Genomic DNA, 27046 nt, shown 5'->3' on the forward strand with positions numbered 1-27046 from the left:
GCTTCCCCTGAGCCTTGTATAATTTTTGTCCCAATTTATACCCTTGTATAAATTTTGCCCGCTCAACTTTGTCCCAAGCTCTTAAAGGTGATAAATGACATTATTCTATGATTGTGTCTTCAAATTGAACCTGTTCTTGTATATCAACATAATGACCTTCACCTATCAACTATTCTTTCACTATATTGGTTCCCTTTGCTCTATTGCACTGTTCCAAATTCCTGGCTTCTTCTCTCCACCATGACAACCAATTGCAATTGAGGGGCAGCCTCTAGTACAGCTGTTACCAATCTTCTTCAGGTTTAGGGAGTGATTTAGTTTGAGTAGTCCAATTACTTAGTTTGTTTCACATAAAGAGAGTTCATCCCTCCCCCCCCACCCCACCCCCTCATTGCCTCTTTAAAAACATCTTAGGTTCATCACGTCTACAGGATGTCATCCTACTTCATCCTAACTTAGAGGATTATCTGCGTAAGCAGGCATATGCTGGATAACTACTGGGAATGCATTCATGGTTTTGTGAGCCAGGACTGCCTGTCCCCAAAAGGTGTTATGGGTTTAACCTTGTTTCCTGAAAAGGGCTGTCTGGTCTGACCATCTTCCTGCTCTTCCATTCTTTGACTTGACTGCCCTTTGACACATTTCTGTCCCTTTGTCCTTCCTGCAGAATACTCCCTCTCTCTGATTCAGTCACTGGGATTTATTTGTTTTCCCTTTTTTTATATTTGGCATTTTCCTTCATTTTTTTTATTCCCAAGATTGTCTGATTCCACCCACATTTTTCCAATTGCTAAGCCAGTCTTTTCTCTAATTCTACCTGATTTTCTTTTCTGGTTGCTTGGCTAGTCTTTTATAAAGAAAACAACCCAAAATGAGGAAAAGGAGAAAAAAACTGCTGCTAAACACCATGTGAGGATTGTCCCCAGAAGAGCCTCAGCAAATACCCTTGTGAACTTTTTGAAAGCAAGGATCCATCTCTTCTTTTCCTGCCTTTTGCTCTATGGTACCTGAAATCAAGCCTCCCATTCTGCCTAGCCAGGCAGGTGGCCACTTGTGTTTTAATGTTTCTTTTTTCTTCAAACAGCATTTCATGTTGGACACCAACTGTAACTTTTATTTTATTTTCTTCATAATTTTGCTACTTGGTTTGTAGGTTCTTCTCCTGTCTCCTAATATCTTCTCTGGCTTAGCCCAGCTTCTCCTGTCTCAACTGTCACTGTGGTGCTTTGTATATACTTGGCCCAGAGAGTGGCACTATTAGGAGGTGTGGCATTGTTGGAGAAAGTGTGTCACTGTGGGGGTGAGCAATGAGACCCTCCTCCTAACCATTTAGGAGCCAGTCTTCTCCTAGAAGTCTTCAGATGACAGCTGGGCGGTGGTGGTGCATGCCTGTAATCCCAGCACTCTGGGAGGCAGAGGCAGGAAGATTTCTGAGTTCGAGGCCAGCCTGGTCTACAGAGTGAGTTCCAGGACAGCCAGGGCTACACAGAGAAACCCTGTCTCGGAAAAAAAAAAAAAAGTCTTCAGATGAAGATGTAGAACTCTCAGCTCCTCCTGCACCATGCCTGCCTAGACACTGCCATGCTCCTGACTTAATTATAATGGACTGAACCTCTCAACCTGTAAGCCAGCCCCCAAAAAATTTTGTCCTTTATAAGACTTGCCTTAGTCATAGTGTTTCTTCATATTAGTAAAATCCTAACTAAGACAGTCACCAACTGTATTCCCTTTTCACACTGCACTCTGACCCTACTTTTCTGTCTCCTGGAACCCCTCTCTGCTGCCCCTGAATCCTACTCCCAGATCTAAGACTCTGTTGGCTTTTTAAATATCCCCTTTTCCCCATAATTCTAAGAGGCAACTGACACTGGAGGACATAGAATTCTTTAAAGAACCAGGAACATAAAATATATACTACTGCATTCAATAACTCACTCTTACCAATGGAGAAGTCATCCAGACAAAAACTAAACAGAGAAACACTGGAGCTAATGGATGTTATAAACCAAATGGACCTAACAGAGGTATTCAGAACATTTCACACACACACACACACACACACACACACACACACACACACACATACACAAAACCTTCTTCTCAAGACATCAAGGAACTTTGTCCAAAACTGACTACATACTTCATCACAAAGAGAGTCTCAGAAGATATAAGGAAATTGAAATAACTCCCTACATCCCATACCACCACAGTTTAAAGCTAAATTACAACAACACCAGAAACAACAGAAAGTCTACAAACTCATAGAACTGAACAGCTCTTTACTGAATGACTCCTGGGTCGGAACAGAAAGAAAGAAATCAAAGACGTCCTGTAATTCAATTAAAAGGAATGCATAACATATCCAAACTTATGGGATAGAATGAAAGTGGTGCTAAGAAGAAAGTTCATAACACTAAGTACCTACACAAAGAAATTAGAGAGATCTAGCAACTTAACAGCACACCTAAAAGCTCTAGAACAAAAAGAAGCAAACATATTCAAGAAAAGATGATGGCAAGAAACAACCAAACTCAGGACTGAAATCAATAAAATAGAAACAAAGAAAACAACACAAAGAATCAGTGAAACAAGGGGGTTGGTTCTTTGAGAAAATCAACAAGACAGACTAACTACAAGTCACAGAGAAAATATTCAAATTAACAAGTCAGAAATGAAAAGACAGATATAACATCAGACACTGGGGAAATCCAAAGAATCATTAGGTCATGTTTCAAAAACCTGTACTCTACAAAATTGGAAAATCTAAAAAAAATAAATTTTCTCAATGAATAACACTTGCCAAAGTTAAATCAAGATCAGATAAACAATTTAAATTGAATAAATTTAAATAGATTAAATATAATTAATCCTTAGATGCAGTCATTGAAAGTCTCCCAATCAAAAATCAAACAGAAAAACAAAACAAAATAAAACAAAACAAACAAAACCAGGGCCAAATGATTTTAGAGCACACTTCTACCAGAGTTTCAAACTACTCCTCAAACTATTTCACAAAATAGAAAAGAGGAAACATTGCCAAATTCATTTTATGAGGCCACAGTCACCCTGATTGCCAAACCATACAAAGATCAAAGAAAGGGTATTACAGACCAATTTCCCTCATGACTTAGATATAGAAATACTCAATAAAATTCTCAGAACCTGAATCCAAGAACACATCAAAAACATCATTTACCATGATCAAATAGGCTTCATCCTAGGGGTGCAGAGATGGTTTAGTATATGAAAAAAAAAAAATCCATCAATGTAATCCACTATATAGACAAACTGAAAGGAGAAAAACCACACATAATCATCTTATTAGATGCTGAAAAAGCCTTACACAAAAAATAAATGACTTGGGGCTGGAGAGGTGGCTCAGCGGTTAAGAGCACTGACTGCTCTTCTGAAGGTCCTGAGTTCAAATCCCAGCAACCACATGGTGGCTCACAACCATCCATAATGAGATCTGATGCCCTCTTCTGGAGTGTCCGAAGACAGTTACAGTGTACTTACATATAATAAATAAATAAATCTTTAAAAAAAATAAAAAAAAATAAAGGGTGAGAGATAATAAAATTTAAAATAAATAAATAAATAAATGACTTAACCTAGATTGACATAATACCGATTATAATTACTATCAGTCAAGTAATTCATATTTTATCCTTAATAGCCATAGTGGGTTTTGTGCCAAATATGAAAAGTGCATTCATAAGATACAAGCCTTAGAAAAACTTATAAATGAAAATAGGAAAAATAGTCATAGACAGAAATTTAGACAAGAACCCATCACAATACCACATGACATTTCACCCCAAAACAAAAGAACATACCTCTTCTCAGCACTTCACAGAACTTTCTCCAAAACTGACCATATAACTGGGCAAAAAAACAAGCCTCAACAGATATAAGAAAATTAAAATAACCCCTTGCATACTATCAGATCACCACAGATTAGGGCTGGGCTTCAACAACATACAGAAACCCTACATACTCATGGAAACTTAATAACTTAATTCAATGATCTCTGGGTTACGGAAAAAGTAAGGAAAGAGATTAGAGACTTTCTAGACTTCAATGAAAATGAAGCCACAACATATCCAAACTTATGGGACACAATGAAAGAAGTGCTAATAGGAAAGTTCATAGCACTAAGTGACCTCATAAAGAAATCAGAGAGACTTTATACTAGCAACTTAACAGCACGCCTGAAATCTCTAGAACAAAAAGAAGCAAACACACCCAAGAGAAGTAGACAGCAGGAAATCATCAAATTCAGGGCTGAAAAAAAAATCAATTAGAAAAAAAGGGAACAATACAAAGAATCAATAAAACCAAGATTTTTGAGAAAATTAACAACATAGACAAACCCTTAGCAAAACTAACTAAAAGGCAGAGAGACAGTATCCAAATTAACAAAATCATAAATGAAAAGGGAGACATAAAAACAGAAAAAAATCATTAGGTCTTACTTCAAAAGGCTGTACTTTGCAAAATGTAAAATCTAAATGGAATAGATGCTTTTCTAGACAGATACCACTTACCAAAGTTAAACCAAGGTCAGGTAAACTATCCAAACAGTCCCATAACCTGTAAAAAAAAATTAAAGCAGCCATTAAAAGCCTCCCAAACAAAAAAGCCCAGGGCCAGATGCTTTTAGTGCAGAATTCTACCAGACTTTCAAGGAAGAGCTAATACCAAGAATTATCAAAGTATTCCATAAAACAGAAACAGAAGGAACACTACCTAATTTATTCTATGAGGCCACAGTCACCCTGAAACCTAAAACCACACAAAGACTCAACAAAGAAAGAATTTTAGACCAATTTCACTTATGAACATCGAAGCAAAATTCTCACAAGCCAAGTCCAAGAACACTTCAAAAACATCATTCACCATGATCAAGCAGGCTTCATGACGGGGATGCAGGTATAGTCAAATATATAGACATCTATCAACGTAATCCATCATATAAACAAACTGAAAAAACACTATCATCTCACTAGATGTTGAAAAAGCGAAAAAGCATTCAACAAAATTCAACACCCATTCATGTTAAAATCTTGGAGATCTTGGAGAGATCAGGAATTCAAGGCACATACCTAAACATAATAGAAGCAGTATACAGCAAGTCAATAGCCAACATCAAAATAAATGGAGAGAAACTTGAAGCAACCCCACTAAAATCAGGGGCAGGACAAGACTCACTATCTATTCAAAATATCACTCGAAGTTCTAGCTAGATCAATAAAACAACAAAAGGAGAGCAAGGGGATACAAATTGGGGGGAAAATAAATCTAAGTATCACTATTCACAGATGATATAATAGTATAGTATACATAAGCAACCCCCAAAATTCTACCATAGAACTCCTACAGCTGATAAACAACTTCAGCAAACTGGCTGGTTATAAAATCAACTCAAGCAAATCAGTAGCCTTCCTTCATACAAATGATAAACAGGCTGAGAAAGAAATTTGGGAAACAATAACCTTCATAATAGCCACAAAGAGCATAAAATATCTTGGTGTAATTCTTAACAATAAAGTGAAAGATCTGTAAAAGAACTACAAATTCCTGAAAGAACATCTAAAAAACCTCAAAATGGAAAGATCTCCCATGCTCATGGATTGGTCGAATTAATATAGTAAAAATGGCCATCTTGCCAAAAGCAATCTACAGATTCAATCTCCATCAAAATCACAACTCAGTTCTTCATAGAGTTAGAAAGAGCAATTCTCAAATTCATCTGGAATAACAAAAAAACCAGGATAGCTAAAACTATTCTCAACAGTAAAAGAACTTCAGGGGGATTCAGTATCCCTGACCTCAAGCAGTACTATAGACCAATAGTGATAAAAACTGCATGGTATTGGTACAGTGACAGGCAGGCAGATCAATGGAACAGGATTGAAGACCCAGAAACAAACCCACACACTTATGAATACTTGATTTTTGACAAAAAAAAAATAAAGGCCTAAACTATACAATGGAAAAATGAAATCATCTTCAAATGGTGCAGGATTAACTGGATGTCTACGTGTAAAATGAAAACAGATCCATAGCAGATCAAAGACCTCAACGGAAAACCATATGCACTAAATCTAATAGATGAGATGACACAAAATAGCCTTGAACACATTGGTACAGGAGACAATTTCCTTAACAGAACATCAATGGCTCAGGCTCTTAGATCACCAACTGATAAATGGGACCTCAGGAAACTTCAAGGGAAAGGACACTATCAATAGGACAAAATGGCTGTCTACAGACTGGAAACAGATCTTCACTAAGCCCACCTTGGACAGAGGGCTAATATCCAAACTATGTAAAGAACTCAAGAAATTAGACTCAAAAAAAACCCCAAATAACCCAATTAAAAAATGGGGTACAGAGCTAAACAGAGAATTCTCAGCAGATGTCTCCAATGGCCTAGAAGCACCTGAAGAAATAGCATCCTTACTCATCAGGGAAATCCAAGTCAAAATGACCCTGAGATTTCACCTCACACCAGTCAGAATGGCTAAGATTAAAAACTCAGGAGATAGCAGGTGTTGGTGAGGATGTGGAGAAAGAGTAACACTCCTCCACTGCTGGTGGGGTTGCAAATTGGTACAACCACTCTGTAAATCAGTCTGGCGGTTCCTCAGAAAACTGGGCATAATACTACCAGAGGACCCAGCTATACCACTCCTGGGCATATACCCAGAAGATGCTCCAACATATAACAAGGACACATGTTCTACTATGTTCATAGCAGCCTTATTCATAATAGCCCAAAAGTAGAAGCAACTCAGATGTCCTGCAACCAAAGAATGGATAAAGAAAATGTAGTTCATTTACACAAAGGAATGTTATTCAGCTATTAAAAACAAGGGCATCAGCTGAGTGGTGGTGGTTCACACCTTTAATCCCAGCACTTGGGAGGCAGAGGCCAGCAGATTTCTGAGTTTGAGGCCAGCCTGGTCTACAGAGTGAGTTCCAGGACAGCCAGGGCTACACAGAGAAACCCTGTCTCAAAAAAGCAAAAACCAAACCAAAACAAAGACAAAAAAAAACAAAAAAAAAAAAAACAAGGACATCATGAATTTTGCAAGCAAATGGATGTGACCAGAAAATTTCCTAAGTGAGGTAACCTAGTCCCAAAAGGATATGCATGGTATGTACTCACTGATAAGTGGATTTTTAAAAAAGATTTATTTATTATTATATCTAAGTACACTGTAGCTGTCTTCAGATGCACCAGAAGATGGCACCAGATCTCATTATGGATGGTTGTGAGCCACCATGTGGTTTCTGGGATTTGAACTCAGGACCTTCAGAAGAGCAGTCAGTGCTATTAACCGCTGAGTCATCTCTCCAGCCCCCTGATAAGTGGATATTATCCAAAAAGTATAGAATACCCATGGTACAACCCACAGACTGTATGAAGTTTTAAACAATGTAAGACCCAAGTGAAGATGCTTGAATCTCACATAGAAGTGGGAAAAAAATAGACATGGGAGGCAGAGGGAGGGAAGGACCTGGATGGGAGAGGGGGAAAGGGGATCAGGAAACATCTGAAGAAAAAGAACATATCACCAAGAGAAAATGTCCCAAGTAAAAGAGTAAATTGGCCAAGTGGGATTGCCCACCTCCAGCTTGTTTCTGCTGCCCTCTACAGAAACAAGTAGCAAATGGTCTTTAAGTGGTCCCAATTTAATTAAAAATAAATCTGGCTTTGGGATTAGAGCATGGCTCTCTCTTTCTCTAAACCAATGCATGTGTGTCAAAGGAAAAATCCAAAACCTCATCTGTATTTGTTTTCAGGTTTTAATCTGAAGCAGGTTCCTAGAAACAAAGTTCGTGTATCTCACATGTACTTAATAGAATGTGATCCTGCTGGATGCGGCATTTTAAATGTTTACATTTTCTGCTACTTCTAACAATAACCTTTGAGGCCTCCAAGAAGAAAATGATGGGGTCCCACAGTGACGAATCTAGGTTCTGCACAAACAGTGGACACCTTTGGGTTGACTGTTGTTCTACCTGGCCAGGACTGCAAAATTAAGATGACAAACACCACCCAAAAATAAGCTTCGGACTACATACTGCTCAGGGCATTCAAATTGCTGAGTTCATATGAGACTGACATTAACTGAACATTTTACAGAACTTTGAACTCAAAAATAATTATAAAACCGCCAAAAACAACCAAGATGGACTTTGTGGAAAGCTCAACAGAAATAACTTCATCTATTGTGAATAGTTTTACTGGGTTGGGAGTTAAAATCTTTCCTTTTTATTTAGACAAAGAGAGAGGAATGTTGCAGGTTATTTGATCACAGATAAACCTGAGACCATCTTATTTACTGCAAATGTCTGTTATTAGCTGTGGTGTGCTCAGCCCTAGCACATACCTTTAATCCAAGAGCATCCTGCTTGAATATTGTAAATAGGATTAGATGAAAACAACCTCAAGTCAAGAGGTAGAGCAAGCAACCAGTTGACAGGGAGAAAAAACATAGAAAAAAAAACAGAATAAGACAGAATTGGGATAATGGATAAATCAGATGCACAGGAAGTAGAGGGGAGAGACATTGAGTTTGAAGGGGTTTAGAGATAGCATTCAGGAGAGCTTCTTTTTGGAACATTGGCTAAGGAGAAAAGTCATGTGGGTTCTTTCTCGGCCTCTCCGAGCTAGCAGGCTTTCACCACAGCATCTAGTACCTAGGTCTTCATTGGTAAAGTGGAACAACTGAGATTTTGTTAAAAATAACAAGAATCCCTTAGAAGAGGAGACAAAAGGAGACCGACCAGGAGCCTCCCTACCTGTCCCCAACCCACATAACCTTTCTATGCCATTGTGTGTGTGTGTGTGTGTGTGTGTGTGTGTGTGTGTGTGTGTGTCACTGTGGATGTGGGCTTACAGACCCTTATCCTAGCTACCTGGAAGCCAGTGTTATGCTAGCAGCCTTCAGATGAAGATGTAGAACTCTCAGCTCTGGCTGTACCATGCCTGTCTGGATGCTGCCATGCTCCCACCTTGATGATAATGGACTGAACCTCTGAACCTGTTAGCCAGCACCAATTAAATGTTGTCCTTTATAAGAGTTGCTTTGGTCATGGTGTCTGTTCACATCAGTAAAACCCTAACTAAGAGGTTGGGGGGGGGGTCTTTTCAGCTATACATCTGACAGGACATTAATATCCAGGATCTACAAAGAACTCACAAAACAGAGTCAAAAATGATCCACTTGAAAAATGGAACTGGAACCTGAATAAGAGAGTTCTCAAAAGAAAAAAAATGGCTAAGAAATATCTCAAAAAAAGTTCATCATCCCTAGCAATTAGGGAAATGCAAATCAAAACAACTTTGAGATGTCATCTTTCCCAAGTCAGAGTGTCAAAGATCAACTGAATAGCTGACAACAAATGTTGGAGGGGATTTGGGAAAAGAGAAGCCTCATTCACTGTTGGTGGGATTCCAAACTGGTGTAGCCATTATGGAAATCACTGTGGAGGACTCTCAAATAGCTAGAAAAGAAATCTACCATATGACCCAGCTATACTGTCCCTTAGCATATGCCCAAAGGACTAGACATCCTATGCCACAGACCCTAGGTCAGCCATGTTCATTACTAGTCTATTCACAATGGCTAGGAAACGAAAACAACCTAAATATCCTATGATCAACAAATAATGAAAATTTGGTGTGTGTACACTATGAAATACTAATTAGTTGTAAAGAGAAATGAAATTATAAATTTCCAAATAAGTGGATGGAATTAGAAAAGATCATATTGAGGGAGGTAACTAAGATCCAGAAAGACAAACATCACATCTTCTCTCTTATTAGCGATTCCTAGCTCCAAATCTTCAGATGGGAATACATACATAGCCTGTAGTAACTACAGAAACTAGGAAAGCTGAATAGGGCCATTGCCACGGTAGGTGGGCTGGGGAGCAAGAGAGAGATGAAGAGTAGGGTACAAATCACCAATTAGGGAAATGTCAAAAGGAGTTCTCACGAGATGGGGGTTGGGGAGTAAATTCAGAAGATAGTTAGAGGGCACATAAAGGGGGACACAAGTGAGCTGGTTTTTAAAATGGGGAGGGGCAGATGCTGATGGAGCACTGTTCAAGAGACTCCCAAAGCATACAACCTATTGTTGTTGCCCTTGGTTACCCCTCAGAGGTAGAAGACACCATGTGCTTCAGAAATAGGTCCCAGAGACCCCCTGAACAGGAATCGACCTGAATGCACCCTTCATGAAGACTGGCTTTCATGGTACCAGAAGGTGTCATGCAGCCTTCTAAAGGAGGGAAGCAGCCAACAGTTCTACTCAACTATGACACCTACGAACCACATCAATGGCCAGGATGGCACAATCACCCTAAGGGTGCAACAGTAGCACACCAACTTTAGTAGTAGCTAATAACTCTATAATTGGACTCTAGATCCACTCAACAAAAGGGGAATCATGCTTAGTACTGGAAATCTAGGAAATTAGTTAATGCTAGTGAAATCATGGATGTTGAAGAGGAACCAACATAATAAACTACCATAATTCCTACCAACAATTTAAACATTTATCCTCATACCCACAGATAAGTATAATCTTTACCCCTTCTCAAGGAAACTCCAACAGTTGGAGACCCTGACAGAAAACCACAAGCAATCAAAATTCAGAGTTGTGTAGAGCAGTCCGAAACAGTACATCTACAGTACAACTCTCACACCTGAGACTCGGAGAACATTACAGACGAGGAGGAAAAAAGATTGTAAGAGAGAGAGGATCAGGGCATTTGCTGTGAGGTTTTGTCACTTAGTAATGACAGAAGCTGCATCTGTAAAGTCTCGCCAACAGGACTTCCTGAACATGAGCAAATCAAAAATAACCCCAATATACATGCTTTTGGATGAGAAAAAGCCCACAAGATCTCAACCTTAAACAAAGAACTACAGGCAACTAAGGAATTCTGAGAAGGGAAATGCTCTTCCCCAGAGAGGAGCACACTAACTGGTCCTCCAATACCAAATGGTCCTTCGTGAAAACATACATACAAGCAGCATTATATAGACTGGGAAGGCTCTATTCAGGAATATACACATGCACATGTAATAATAGTGAAGAAAAATGAGAGGCAATGATTATCTCTCACTTCTCTCCTAGCCTATCAAAATAGCACTTTTCTCCTCAAACTGAGGTATTTTTACCTTGTAACATAAACATGCTGTATTATTTAAGGAATGGGGAGACATGCAAAGATATTGTGTGGCATACCATTTTTGATTTTCAACAGAAACTAATGCTTATCTTTTATAGAAAAGACACTGGTTGTATTTTCTTTTTTAAAAAGTATTCCCATCTTTCCTTTTTACCTAGATAATTTAACTAGTTTTAATGTAATGAATAACAAGTAAGAACTTTGGGCAATTTGCCATTCTTCTTAGTGCTTCATTTCCTAAGCTACTGCAGGCTAGATATCCTCTGGCTTGCTAATTTATTTACTGACCTTGCCATTTCTTTCAGTATATAATCTGGATTGTATTTTCCTTAGCAGTTAGGCAGTTTCTTACAATACTAAATTGCTTTATTATTGCCACATGACTCAGAAATTTTAGTCTTGGGTTTTCCCACAGGAAAAACCCAAGCGAAATTTACATATAATCCTGTGAATGAGCCTTTAAGCAGTTTAGTACATTTAAGCAAGAACTTGATGTAATATTTGTATCTCTTCAAAAACTGAATTGTTAAACACTATGATACATGTATGCCAAGAAATAAAAAGCTTAAAAAAAAAAAAACAACCCCCGTCTTAGTCACTGTTCTGTTACTGTGAAGAGACACCATGATCAAGGCGACTGGGAGTGATCAAGTACATAACTGGGAGGCATCTTACAGTTTCAGAGACTTAGACCATTATCATTATGGCAGGGAGCGTGGAGGTCACAGGCAGTCACCATGCTGTAGAAGTAACTGAACGTTCTACATTCTGATCTCCCTGCAAGCAGCAGGGACAGAGTGGCATCCTAGTTTTGAAACTCCAGTGACACACTTCCTTCAACAAGACCACACCTCCTAATCCTTTTAACCCTAGCCACGAGTTTCACTCCTTGAATACTAGGCATTAAAATATATGAGCCTATGGGTGCCATTCTTATTCAAACCACCACATCCTCTTTTAGGATATATTATCTTCACCAGGCAGTGGTGGCACACGCCTGTAATCCCAGCACTTGGGAGGCAGAGGCAGGCGGATTTCTGAGTTTGAGGCCAGCCTGGTCTACAGAGTGAGTTCCAGGACAGCTATATCATTTCTACACAGAGAAACCCTGTCTTGAGCCCTCCCCCCAAAAAAGAATATATTATCTTCACAGAATCATCACAGGTTGATGGCCATATCCTGGTTGTGATCTATTTTATAATATTACAAAGCATTACTAGTGAGAAAAATGCTTATGGTATCTCTTCTGTGATGGAGAACATATTAATGTCTATTAAGGATTAGTGACAAGATTCTTGTCAGAAGGCAGGAGATGTGACTATAAAATGGTAACATGAGGAAGCTTTATGGCAATAGAATTATTATATCTCATGACTGTGAAGATGTATACATGAGTCTTACGTATTGAAAATTGAAAAATAAGCATATGTACAAATGAGTACAAATAAAACATAAAAATTATAAATAAAATGGATGAGTTGTTTTTTTTTTGTTTTTTTTAAAGATTTATTTATTATATGTGAGTACACTGTAGCTGTCTTTAGACACCCCAGAAGAGGGCATCAGATCTCATTAAGGATGGTTGTGAGCCACCATGCGGTTGCTGGGATTTGAACTCAGGACCTTCAGAAGAACAGTCAGTGCTCTTAACCACTGAGCCATCTTTCCAGCCCCCGGATGAGTTGTTTCTATGTTAATATTCTGATTGTAATTTTGAGCTATAGTTTTTCAAAAGTTTTACAATTTAGGAAAAATGTAACACAGCTAACTTTTTTGTATTAATCTTTAAGATGTATTAATCTTTAAGATGTATGTAAAGTGATCTATCTGCATGTACCCCTGCACGCCAGAAGAGGGCATCAGATCCCATTACAGATGGTTGTGAGCCACCATGTGGTTGCTGGGAATTGAACTCAGGATCTCTGAAAGAGCAGTCAGTGCTCTTAACCCCTGAGCCATCTCTCCAGCCCCTGGTGGTGGTTTTAAACTGTGTGACTCTTCAATTATCTTGGAATAATTTTCAACATGAAAAGTTTCCAAAACACCAAACTGATCCACAAGTAAAAAGAATCCACTTAAAACTTACAAAATCCGAAACAAAACAAGATCTAATTAACAAGAAAACTATCTGCTTTTCAATTTGTTTTTATTTTAATTTTTTGAAAAGAGATACGTGTTTATATAATTTTCCATAAGGACAAGCAATATTTCAAATGAGATGAGGCCATAAGTTGTTCCAAGGGACTAAAGTGTGAGCCTCGATACAGACAAGAAATCCTACTATGTCTACTTCACCTTAGAGATACTTTAGGCTAAGATTAATCTGGGTGTCTAGCTCTCTCAGATTCAGCTTTCAGTTGGGGTTTAATTTCAACTATAGGCTATGAAATGGCCTTGAGTGAAAATTGGCCTTGTGATGGCATTGTACTGTGCTAATTTGGGTATGGAGAGGTTTTAGCCTCAAGATCAATAGGTAAAGATTCAAAGGTAAATTTAGGAGTCACGGGTATACCTATGCTGGCCATTGGTAGAATCTGGAATTTATTGGCATCAGTTACAGGATGATTCTGAGCTCTTACTGAATCAGTAACTAGTTGATGTTGAGAACTTACAACATAGTAGTCAGAAGGAGAATTCCAGAGCTTAATTATACTGCTTGGTTTGGGAATCCTTCTCTTTTCAAAAGGAGGCATATTAAACGTTTCATTTTGTAGTAGAGGTTGCATGGGCAGGTCTGTTTTGTTAACAGCTGCACTTGTAGTAGAGAGTCCCCTGAGTTCCTCTCCTTCAGATAAAGGGAAACTTGGTAGTAAGTTGGCTTTAGTTGTATATTGATTCTGAGGTCCATTTGACATGGCCTTCAAAAGATCCAGGTATTTTTCTAAATCACTAGTATTTTCCATCCAAGAACCATCAGTTGTACTATCCTCATGGAAATTTTTAGGCTCCACTTGATTATCTTCTGATGGATTTGATTGTTTAATTATATCTGCCATGATTTTATCAAAAGGCTGAGCAGTATTATATGCTGCAAAACCCCAGGGTTTAGCACCACCAGTCTTAGGAGAAGTATATGATATAGTTGTGCCAGAAATAGTTGTGTCAGAGTTACTTAAATTACCTGTATTATGTGGAGGAGTAAACTGATGATACTGAATTAAATTCTGTCCAAAATTTCCTGGAAGTCCAGCAATAGGCAATGGCTTGACAGGTTGTGGGGTCTGGGTTTTATAAAGGAATAATCTATGACTATCAGGAAAATAATTTGCATCACTAAAATTAAAGATTGTTGGTACATTGTTGGTAATTTTGGCTTGTGGAGAAATACCTATTCCTTGAAAAACCCTCAAAGAGGAATTATTGGGGGCCAGAGTTGGGATATAATTATGGCTATGTCTGATTTGGGGAACATGCTCATTTTCATACAATGTTCTACAGTGTAAGGAGGAAGTAGGATTCAGTAGCTTCTTAGATGCCTTGATGAATCGTTTTATCCAGGAAAAGTAAGGAGTTGTTCTAATGATGACTGTGGGATTTTGGCATATCCTTGAAGTCTTATGTATGAGGCCCACTAGTTCCCAGCGGTTCTTTAGGAGACATAGGACAGGACTGGCTCTCTGTATCTGAACAAGAAAACCAAGAAATATATGTCACTTATGCAATCTACTGTGTATACAATCCATATACTATGTGAGAGAGAGGGAAAAATTCAAATAATATTCATTATCAAGCAGCTCCCAAAAATTACCAACATAAGACATGGGCATATACAGTTGAAATATATGGTAAGAGAACATAGAATATGTCAGTACCAAAGTGTGGAGCAGAGACTGAAGGAAAGGCCATCCAGGGACTGCCTTACCTGGGATCCATCCCATATACAGTTACCAAACTCAGACACTATTGTGACTGCCAAGAAGTGCATATTGACAGGAGCCTGATATAGCTGTCTCCTGAGAGGCTCTGCCAAAGCTTCACAAATATAGAGGCAGATCCTCACAGCCAACCAATGGACTGAGTACAAGGTCTCCAGTGGAGGAGCTAGAGAAAGTACTGAAGGAGCTGAAGGGGTATAGGAACCCTATAGGAAGAACAACAATATCAACCAACCAGAACCCCCAGAGCTCCCAGGGACTAAACCACCAACCAAAGAGTACACATGGAGGGACCCATAGCTCCAGCTGCATATGTAGCAAGGGATGGCCATATTTCCTTGTCAGGCCATTCTCTTAAAACTTATCCTCTTAAAATCTAAGAAAGACCAATAAATACTTAAGGAGAGGCCCTTGGTCCTGTGAAAGCTTGGTGCCCCAGTGTAGGGGGATATCAGGACGGGGAAGCAGGAATGGTTAGATGGCTGGGGGGGGACACCTTCATAGAAGCAGGGAAAGGGGAATGGGATAGGGGATTTTGTGGGGGAACCAGGAAAGGGAATAATATTTGATATGTAAATAAAGAAAATATCCAATAATTTAAAAAAAAAGAATGTCAGTACTAATTATAAACTCTTACAATCAGCCTCTTTATCAGCAATGAACTTGGATTTCTAAGAGTTACATCAAACTTAATGTTAAAACCCAAAAGAACCACTGATCTTCTTCATACAAAATCTTCCTTTAGCTTTATTTTCCTAGTGAAAGTCACAACACCCCTCCAAATGTTCATGTAAAAAAAAAAATGTGAAGGGTGATACCCAAGGGAGGCTCACCTTCTCTGAGGACAAGGGAATGGACAATGGGGGAGGGAGTTATAAGGGTAGAGCTGGGACAAAAGGAGGTAGGGGTCTGTAATCTGGATGTAAAGTGAATAAAAAATGAAAATTAAAAAAAACTTGAAATCATTCTTAGTGCCTCTCTTTCCTCCACAGTTACCACTCTCTCAACGAATAATGATTATGATACTTTAAATAATTTCCCAGCCGGGCAGTGGTGGCGCACGCCTGTAATCCTAGCACTTGGGAGGCAGAGGCAGGTGGATTTCTGAGTTCAAGGCCAGCCTGGTCTACAGAGTGAGTTCCAGGACAGCCATGGCTATACAGAGAAACCCTGTCTCGAAAAAAAAAAATTCCCAGAAATTATTTTAATAATTAAATAATTTTCTTATCTAGGAAGGCTTCTATTGTGGCTAGGAAATAGTGTCTTTATGAAAAGGTATACTTCTTGGCCTTCTCACGTCTGATCTTAACTTAGCATCCAAACTTATCCTCTTAAAATCTAAGAAAGACCAATACATCTTTCTGCTTAAAAACTCTCCAATGAATGCTTTCAAGTCTTAATAATGTTAAAAGAGTAGTTGTCATAATAGCATATAAGGCCTTAGAAATCCTTAACACTACATTGATGCTACCTACTGCTGCTGTTGGCTAAGATGTTATAGCCACCTGGCTTGTCTTTTCTGTTATTTAAATATTCCAGACATATTTACACATCAAAAATCTTTGTACTGGCCTTTTCTATGCACTACACTTGAAACACTGCTCTGATAGTCAAGTTACTTGCTTCATCAGTTATCCCATAATTCCATTCAAACACTTTTAATAACTTTTTTTTAACAAATGCCATTTCTAATTTCCTAGTTGCACTGAATTGGATTGTATAGACAAAAACTCTTCTATCTTGCATTGCAAGTATTTTAGGCTAACACTGTCTTTGTAGGCCAATCTTTTCAGATTACAGATAGAATTCAAGGCCTGCTCTATGTTTATTATCCTGATGTTATTTTACTCAAAATAGTTAATTCTTCTGTTATTATTAACTTATTGATCACCTCTCAAATATATATAAACTCATGAGAACATGACCTGCCCTATCTTCACTGTCATTACCCTAGTTCAGATAAGGTTAGTTTGTAAATTGTTGTTTCAAATTTCTTCAACGAAGTCTTCCCTTTTAGAGCATTTTCACACCAACTATGAGTAAACTTCAGAATATAAATTTTGTTACACCATTTCTCTTGTCAAAATCTTTGCATGTTTCCCTGCTCTCTAAAGAATACAGCACGTTTATGTTATAAAGTAATAACACCTACAGAATCTTCCCATGATAATTGGTATCACATTCCTCTCCTAGCTCATGATCCAAATAGCACTTTCCCCCTCAAAACAGAGGTATTTTTACATTTTTCAGACTTGAGTTACTCTGCTTCCTTTGATCTGAATATCATCATATCATTTTATACTTCTTATCCTATTTGGTAAATAGCTACTTATCTTTAACAGTAGTTGAAACATTAACTTCAACACATCTTCAATTAACTTTCCTTTTACACTCAGTGCCAATTTCATACTGTGCAAATAATCTTCTGTACTTATTTGTCCTATGGGGTTACTACTTTGCCTTCTGTACAAGAAGGTGAGCTTTGGGTGCTGGTACCATGAGCGACATTTCGACTACCTCCATACTATAGTAAATCCTTTAATGTTTGTATCCACTCTGGTTTCTTGATCTCCACTCTCAGACTCTCATTCTAAGGACTGCCCACAGCCAATTCTTTTCTATCTCACCAAGTAATCAGCAGTCCCCTCAGTGCTTGCTGAAAGTCTTTTGCACCAGTGTTTCTAGATACTAGCATGAGCCCTAATAGTCAATATATTTCCAGAAATAGTACTGGGATTCAGCTCATCCCTTGCAGTGATCCTCTATGACACCTAGCTATTAACTCTGTAGCTCTGCATGTGTTATTCCCTCATCTCAATTTGAAGCAGGGTTTTGAATACTTTTCCATTCATTCTTGTTTATTTAAGTATTTCTCATCTCTAAAGACTTAGCACTCGTGGCTGTTGATATCCTACAGTAATTCAGTCAGGATTTCCATAGTTCAAAGTAATGCTTTCCTTGAGGTCTTGCAATATTATTTGTGGGTGTGATTTCAAAATGTCCAAGATATTTTAGTACATAAAAATTTTCATGCATAAGGCTTTATTTTCTATAGGCTTCCTACATGAATAGGTGGGATGAGTTGTATCTTTCTTCTAAACCTCCTCACAGCTAATTTGAGCCATACAGTGTTTAGTATAGTACCTACAGAGATATAATAAAATAAAAGACAGAAATATAAAGTGTATTTGTGTCCATTGATCCTTTTGTGTATTTCTCACTTGTTTCTAAAGCCTTCCTTGTGCAAACTCTATGCCACTCAAATACCCAATGAAACTTCCCAGGTTCACATATTTGCCTTCCTTATGTCCTGTTATCTAGCATTTCCTTGCATATTTATTTAATTGTACATTTTGCATTTCCTTCTTATTTTTAATATTATTCTGCTATATGATTGATTACCCAGCAGTCTTCCCGCGGTTGACTCTGAATACACAAGCCCACAGTCTTCTCTAGATTGGAATGTTGGTGGTGGCATGTTGAGAAATCTAGCAGCTGCACCTCTATCTTCTTGACTCTGGTGGTTCCAAGCTTCTGGCTACCTAAAGGCATATGAAAAGGACGGTGCTGAGAAGGAAAGCACTACATCTCAGACTTTGCTTTGTTACAGCTCTCAATTCAATCACATAATCTTGCCAGACAGTCATCTTTCCCTTTCTTCCCTTCCTTTCCTTTCCTCCTTCCTTTTTCTTCTCTCTTTGCAAATCCCCTTACCTTATACTTTCTGAACCATTGAAACTTTCCTTAAACTGTTGTGATACTTAATCTTTTGTTTGTTTTGTTTTTTCAAGACAGGATTTCTCTGTATATAGCCCTAGCTATCCTTGAATTTTGTCCATATATCAGGCTGGCCTCAAACTCACATAGCTCCACCGACCTCAGCCTCCTGAGTGTTGGAACTAAAGGTATGTGCCACCACTACCCAGCGTGATGGTTAGTCTTGATTATAAACTTGATCGAACTAAGAAACACCTTGGGGTACCTAAGTAAAGCCCACCTCTGTCTTAAAGCATTTCCAAACATCTAGCTCATGACTACTCTGAACAAAACAATGAATTAATCATTTGATGGATATAATATGATAGCAGTATTGAGATACAGTAAAAAGGATAAAACTGGTTGAAGAAGTAGTGAACTGGAGATACACTCTTGGGCCAATATCTTATTCTTGCTCTTTCCTGTACTCCTCCCTTCTGTCTGTGTCTTGACCACCAAAAAGTGAAGAGTAGCCTCTACTACATGATTCAATCTCAATACTCTTCTCCCTGGTACACAGGGACAAGCAGCCAAATATGGAACTTTCTGAAACCATGAGCCAAAATAAATCTATCCTGTCTCAAATCATCTATTAGATCTTTCATCACAGCAACAAGAAATAGTTAAAATACCTGGACATAGAAAGAGTTCTGTAACAAGAGTTGAGACTTAAATCCAGACATAGCCCATTCCTTTCTTATGCTTCAGTTTATCTTCCAATGGATTGATGGACATCAGTAATGACCCCCACTACTTTTTCTAGATTATCTCCCCCTCTTTAGAGACTTAATTTCTTTAGAAAATGAATCATTTTCCTAGAGCCAATATCACAAAATAGTGTAACTTGACTCCTTTTACTTACTCTGGTATTCATATACATAACAGCTTTTGTATTGGCACTTAGAACAGCTCTTCAAGGATATATTAGAGGACTGAGATAGTGGTATTTCATCCCCAGAGATAGGCTCTTCAAGAATGACCAAGCCAATATCTGCTTTCACTGGATCATTTTCATTGTTGGGATTAAACTTGGGGTGGAGGCAGATTCTTTGGCCCTGTGGAATGCTTTCTGGGTCGTTTACTCCTGAAATGTCCAGGTGTAACGGTTTCCTAGGGTAAGAAAAAGATGTGCAACAATCTAATTGATGATAATAAAGGATCATCCATATAATATCTTTTAAAAGGCATTGTTTGGCAGCATAGGTCAAATACAAAGTTATAAAACAACGCAGTTCTTCATTTATTTGACATCATAACTTTATCTTAATTCCAGACCACACAGTACCTATATAAGGCCTTCTATTGGCCTTTGGTTCCTAAATAGTTCTACTGCTCCACCACTAACTATTTGATTCTCAAAAAACTTGCTTTTTATGCTTGGACCTTAATGAATTCCATAAATTGAGAAGAGAAGGACAGCCTATCCAAACTCCATTTCAGATGTAGCATTCTCCAAACTGAAAAATAAGCCCAGAGCCAGGAGGTGGAAGGCAGAGGCAGGAGGATTTCTGAGTTCGAGGGCCAGGACTACACAGAGAAACCCTGTCTCGAAAACAAAAAAAAAAAAGAAAAAGAAAGAGAGAGAGAGAGAGGGAGAGAGAGAGAGGGAGAGAGAGAGAGAGAGAGAGAGAAAGAAAGAAAGAAAGAAAGAAAGAAAGAAAGAAAGAAAGAAAGAAAGAAAGAAAGAAAGAAAGAAAGAAAGAAAGAAAGAAAGAAAGAAAGAAAGAAAGAAAGAAAACTGGAAAAAAGAAAAGTAAGCCCAGATTCTCTATCTTGGCTCCCCAGTGGCCACAAGAGTCTGGGACTCGGGTAGGCATTCCCCACTCTCCTTTCGGTCCTCCACGACAATCTTTCCAGTCTTATCCCCAACCCTGTAACAGACTGTTTTGATATGCTTCTCCTCCCACCCTACCTTCAATTCCTGAGGACTCCACAGAACTTGCTTTGAACCTGGCCTTCTGTAGGCCAAGGATACTTAGAAGTTTTGCCAGGGTCCCACTGAGGACGCGCTGGTCCTGGATTCAGGTAGATGGTTTTCACTCTCCTTCCTGACCTCCATTCAAATCTCCCCCGTCTTGCCCCTATAGCTACATGTTTGCACGGGTCTGTCCTCCCGCCCTGTCGCTGTTCCCTGGTGGACTCCACCAAACCTTGCTGTGAACACAAATTTTCTCCTTCCGGTGGTCCCTCTCCACTGACCCCCCCTCCTTGTATCCCATCTCTATTCCTTTATGCTACCCCACTCCCCACCCCCCATCCCCCGCCCACCATACCTCAAAACAGTTTAAACAGGATCCTTCTAGCGTTTTCCTGAAGCCTCTTTAAGCACTTCCTCTTAGCCCACCTCTACTCTTTCTACCATCAACTGACAAGAAGAAGCACTCTATACTATGAAACCCACAGCCACCACGCCTTTTCTAGGATTAAGAAAGAACAAGAAGCCTTTTGTGAGTGGCAGTGCACAAGAACGAACTAGCACGAAGGCATCAGGCACACTTTGGGAGTGTGGGTGCTGCTTGCCAACCCCAAAGTGTCATACATTGCCACTGTACCGAATGTGCATCATTGCACTCAACCATGTGGTTGCCAAGTCTCGCTTCTGGTACTTCGTTTCATAGTGGAAGAGGATCGTATGGGCTGGTTTTGCGTGTCAACTTGACACAGGCTGGAGTTATCACAGAGAAAGGAGCTTCAGTTGGAAAGTGCCTCCATGAGATCCAGCTATGGGGCATTTTCTCAATTAGTGATCAAGGAGGAGGGCCCCTTGTGGGTGGTCCCATCTCTGGGCTGGTGCTCTTGGGTTCTATAAGAGAGCAGGCAGAGCAAGCCAGGGGAAGCAAGCCAGTAAGAAACATCCCTCCACGGCCTCTGCATCAGCTCCTGCTTCCTGACCTGCTTGAGTTCCAGTCCTGACTTCCTTTTGTGATGAATTGCAACGTGGAAGTATAAGTTGAATAAACCCTTTCCTCCCCAACTTGCTTCTTGGTCATGATGTTTGTGCAGGAATAGAAACCCTGACTAAGACAAGTTGGTACCAGCATAGTAGGGTACTCCTGTGACAACCTCACCATGTTTTGGGGAGGACTGTGGAAGGACTTTGGAACTTTGAGCTAGAAGAGCCATCAGGATATTGAGAGCTCTGTGGGATATTCTGTAGGAGCTTGGAAGATAATGTTGAGAACAGTGCAGAAGATGGAGGCCTGGCTTGTGAAATGTCAGAGAGAAGATTAAAGACTCTTATCAGGGCCGTTGCTGCAACATGACTGCCTGATACCATGCCTGTGCACACTCCGCCCAGATCATGGAGGTGGAAAAGATTGCAGCTGGCAGGTACCCCTGGCAGGCTGTCAAGCACTTCCGCCACTCCAAGATCAAATTCCCCTTGCCCTACCATGTGTTACAATGCCAGCACAAGCCATACTTCACCACCAAGAAGCCAAACACCTTCTTCTAGACCCAGAGACCTACAGAATAAAAATTCTAGACTGAGAGAGAGAACAACAGAAACCAAGGAATAGAACACCCCACCTAACAATATGAAGGCCAGATAGCAACACTAGAATCACCTCAATCACCACAACAGCAGAAGCACAAACATTAGCAACCAAGATAATATACTTCTCACTTGGGAAGCAGAGGCAGGAGGATTTCTAAGTTCGAAGCCAGCCTGGTCTACAGAGTGAGTTCCAGGACAGCCAGGGCTACGCAGAGAAACCCTGTCTCAAAAAACAAACACACAAACAAAAGAGAGTCCTTTGGGCTAGAGAGATGGCTCAGCGGTTAAGAGCACTGACTGCTCTTCTGAAGGTCCTGAGTTCAAATCCCAGCAACCACGTGGTGGCTCACAGCCATCCGTAATGGGATCCCCTGCCCTCTTCTGGTGTGTCTTAAGACAGCTACAGTGTACTTACATATAATAAATAAATAAATAAATAAATATTTGAAAAAAGATTAGTAGCAATAATAGAAACAACAGCAAGTATACAAACTCATCGAAACTGAAGAAATCACTGCAGAATAAAAAAAATTTTTTCAAAAAAAAAAAATTTTTTTCAAGGCAGATATCAAGAAGAAAATTGAAAACTTTTTATAGCTGAATGAGAATGGAAGTAGAACATGCCCAAACCTGGACATGATAAAGGCAGTAGTAAAAGGCACGTTCATAGCACTAAATGACTACATAAAAAACTTAGAGATCTCATATTAGCAAATTCATCAGATACCTAAAAGTGCTAAAAGAAAATATCATGGCCAAAAGGTATAGACCAAATAAATAAATAAATAACCAACCAACCAACCAAATACAGGGCTGGAATCTATCAATCAAAAAAAAAAAGAATAATGCAAAGAACCAATGAAATGTGGAGTTGTTCTTTCATAAAATCAGTAAGATTGATAAACTCTTAGAAAGATGAATAAAAAGCAGGAGAAAAAAGATATGAATTCATTAAACTAGAGACAAAAAGAAAGTGAGTAAATCCAGAAAAGTATGAGCACACACACAGTTCCACCATACTAGGAAACCTGAGAAAAACTGATAAATTTCTTTATATATACAACCTAACAACGTTAAATCAAGAATAAAAAATCAATTTAACCAGATCCAAAACCCTCAGTGAAATAGAAGCAGTTTCCCAACAACAACAAAACAAACAAACAAACCCCAAGGCCAGAGGAATTAACATCAATTCTACTTAAATTTTTCTGTAATATAGAAAAATAAAATAAAGAACATTGCCTAATTCTTTTTATGAGAGCACAACTACCCGGATACCCAAACCACATAAAGACTCAATAAAAAAAAGAGAATTTCAGACCAATTTCCCTTATGAATATATACAAAAATACTCAATAAAATACTTGCAAACAGAATTTTAAAAAGAAAATCAAAAGATCATCCACCATGACTAAGTCAGCTTTATCCAAGACATCTAGAAATGGCTTAACATACGTAAATTGATAAATGTAATCCACCACATGTAATCTACAACAAGTTGAAACACAAAAACCACGTGATCATTTCACTAAAAGCAGAAAAGGCCTTTGACAAAATTCAACACTCCTTCATGATAAAAATCCTGGGGAGACTAGGGTTACAAAGGATACATACACAAACAATTTATAGCAAGCCTATAGCCAACATCAAATTAAATGAAGAGAAACTCAAAGTATTCCCACTAAAATCAGAAACATGACCAGGCTGTCCACTCTATCTCTCTATCTATTTAATACACTACTTGAAATCTTAGCTAGAGAAAGTTTCGGAAGGAGATCAAGAGGCTACAAATTGAAAAGGATGAAATCAAAGTATCTTTATTTGCAGATGATACTATTTTACATATTAAAGACCCCCAAATTCCATGAAGAATCTTCTACAGCTCATAAACACTTTCTTTCAGCAAAGTATCACAATACAAAACTAACAATAAAAATCAGTAACCTTCCTACAAATGACAGATTGAAAAAGAAACCAGAAAAACAATGCCTTTCACATTAGTCTCAAAAGAAAAATAACTTGAGATAATTCTAACCAAGCAAGTTAAAGACTTATATAATAAAAGCTTTAAGACACTGAAGAAGGGCTAGAGAGATGGCTCAGTGGTTAAGAGTACTAGCTATTCTTCCAGAGGTCATGAATTCAAGTCCCTGCAACCACAAGGTGGCTCACAACCATCCATAAGGGGATCTGGTGCCCTCTTCTGGCCTGCAGGTATATAAGCAGCAGAGCACTTATACATTAAATAAAAAAAAAAAAAAAAAAAGACATTGAAGAAGAGAAGATCTCAGAAGACGGAAAGATTTTCCATGCTCATGGATAGGTAGGATTAATATACTGAAAATGGTCATCTTACCAAAAGCAATCTATAGAATCAATGCAATCCCCATCAAAATTCCAAATCAATTCTTCACGGATCTTGCAAGAACAATTTTCAGCTTCATTAGGGAACACACACACACACACACACACAAAGTAAAGTTAAAACAGTCCTGGATAATATAAGAAATGCTGGAAAGGTCACCATTCCTGTCCTCAAATTGTACTATAGAGCTACAGTGATAAAATAGCATGGTACTGGCATGAAAATAGACATGTTGATCAATTGAACTAAAGACACAACTATCAACACCTAATTTTTGATAAAGAAGCCATAAATAAAGAAGCCTAGATTTAAAAAAAAAAAAGAATACAGAATCTTAAACAAATTATGGTGATCAAACTGGATGGCCAGATATAGAAGAATACAAATAAGTCCATAATTATCACCCTGTGCAAAGCTCAACTCTACAGATGCTTGTTAGCCATCATGTGGTTGCTGGGATTTGAACTCAGGACCTTTGGAAGAACAGTCGGTGCTCTTAACTATTGAGCCATGTCTCCAGCCCTACAAAGCTCAACTCTAAATGGATCAATGACCTCAACTTTAGTCCAGATACCCTAAATCTGATAGAAGATAAAGTAGGGAATAGCCTTGAACTCAATAGCACATAAAAGGGCTTCCTGAACATAACACCAATAGCAAGGCAGTAAGATCAACAATTGAAAAATGGGCCCTCATAAAACTGAAAAGCTTCTGTTAGGCAAAGAGCACTGTCATTCAGAGAAAGTGGATGCCTACAGAATGGGAAACAATTCTTACCAATTATATATCTGATTGAGAGTTAAAATCTAAAATAATAAAGAACTCAGAAAACTAGATACCAAAGAGCCAAATAATCCAATTAAAATGAGTACATATCTAAATAGAATTCTCAACAGAGGAATCTCTCTAATGACTGAGAAACACTTACCCAAATATTCAACATCCTTAGCCATCAAAGAAATGCAAATCAAAACTATTTTGAGATTCCATTTTATACCTGTCAGTGTTGCTAAAATCAAAAACACAACTAACAGCTCATGCTGACCATGATGTGAAAAACTGAACACTCCTCCATTGTTGGTGGGAGTGAAAACTTGTACAGCCACTATGGAAATCAGTGTGGCAGCTCATAAGAGAACTAGGATTAGGTAAACCACTCTTGAGCATATACCCAAAGGACACTACATCCTACTATAGAGACTCTTGCTCAACCATGTTCATTGCTGCTCTATTTATAATAGCCAAAAAATGTAAACAGCCTAGATGTCTATCAAGAGATGAATGGATAATAAAAAACTGGTACATTTACACAACAAAATATTATCCCGTTGTTTAATTTAAGAAAGGTCATGAAGTTCACTAGTAAAGGGCTGAAACTAGAAAAAAAATCACTTTAGTGAGGCCACTCAGACCCAAAAAGACAAATATTGTATGTATTCACTTATATATGGATGCTAGCTTTTAGGCATGCTCTAATTCATATAACCACCATAGATAGGTATAGAGTGAGCAGCAAGAGTATAAGGGAAGTTCTCCCAAGGAAGGGAAAATAGTATGTATAGTTATGGAGAGATGGGGAAGAGTAAATGGGGAAGGGGAGGAAAGCGGTTAAGGGAGAATATAGGAAGAGAAAGGACCATTTGAGGAGTCATGGAAACCTACTACTGCAGAAGCGTCTGAAAATATAGGCAAATATGAAAGAAATGTAAATGGAGTTACCAAATAATAGGAGAGACAATGCTCCAGCTAGCCATCTTTTGCCACCAAGAGAAACTTCCAGTGCCACAAATAGGTTACATATCATTGGATTGTTGGCCAAAGGCCCTGCATGGACATCACCCAAACAAACTCAAGCTATTACTAAGGTTGCTCCCCATAAACTGATGTTGTCTCTATATTCTTATTCAACATAGAGAAGTTGAACTGTTACCTAAGAAAAGCCTTAACCCCTGCTGAGTAGTGTTCATGCTACTGGAAGGTCCTCTACATGCCACCAGAGAAAAAGGTTAAACACTAACTCTGACCCAACCCCCTTGGTTCCGCAATGGTGACCTATCTGCATAGCTTGCTGATGAAGTAGTAGTCCAAATGCTGTGGGAATAACCACCCACTATCTGGTTGAATTTAAGGTCCACTCCATGAGAGAGAATCCATGCTTAATACTGTTCAGGTAGCCAAGAACATGAGATTGGATAGGCCATGGGTTTAGGGGGAAAAACCAAATACTATTGTTCTGCTGATGAAACCTAGCAGTAAAATGACTCCTAGCAACATTCCACTACACACAGAGATCAGTGTCTTGCTCAGTCATCATTAGAGAAGCTTCCTCTTGCAATAGAT

The 27046-nt window shown here is 38.7% G+C and overlaps 1 protein-coding gene across 2 annotated transcripts in view; it reads right to left on the reverse strand.

The window, feature by feature from the left end:
* LOC127675582 (serine protease 29-like) overlaps window positions 1–27046 on the reverse strand; it is a 45344-nt gene that overhangs the window by 9773 nt on the left and 8525 nt on the right. The window contains exons 3-5 of one of the 2 annotated variants that reach the window (XM_052171643.1): window positions 19708–19955; window positions 18492–18631; window positions 14336–14837 (exon numbers count right to left, since the gene is read on the reverse strand). In XM_052171643.1, coding sequence (XP_052027603.1) covers window positions 14336–14837; window positions 18492–18631; window positions 19708–19955 — 890 coding nt within the window. Of the gene's footprint in view, window positions 1–13415; window positions 14838–18491; window positions 18632–19707; window positions 19956–27046 lie in introns of those variants that run through there. The other variant, XM_052171642.1, reaches the window with a different exon arrangement.

The sequence above is a fragment of the Apodemus sylvaticus genome, chromosome X (genome assembly GCF_947179515.1).
Source record: "Apodemus sylvaticus chromosome X, mApoSyl1.1, whole genome shotgun sequence".
NCBI lineage: Eukaryota > Metazoa > Chordata > Mammalia > Rodentia > Muridae > Apodemus > Apodemus sylvaticus.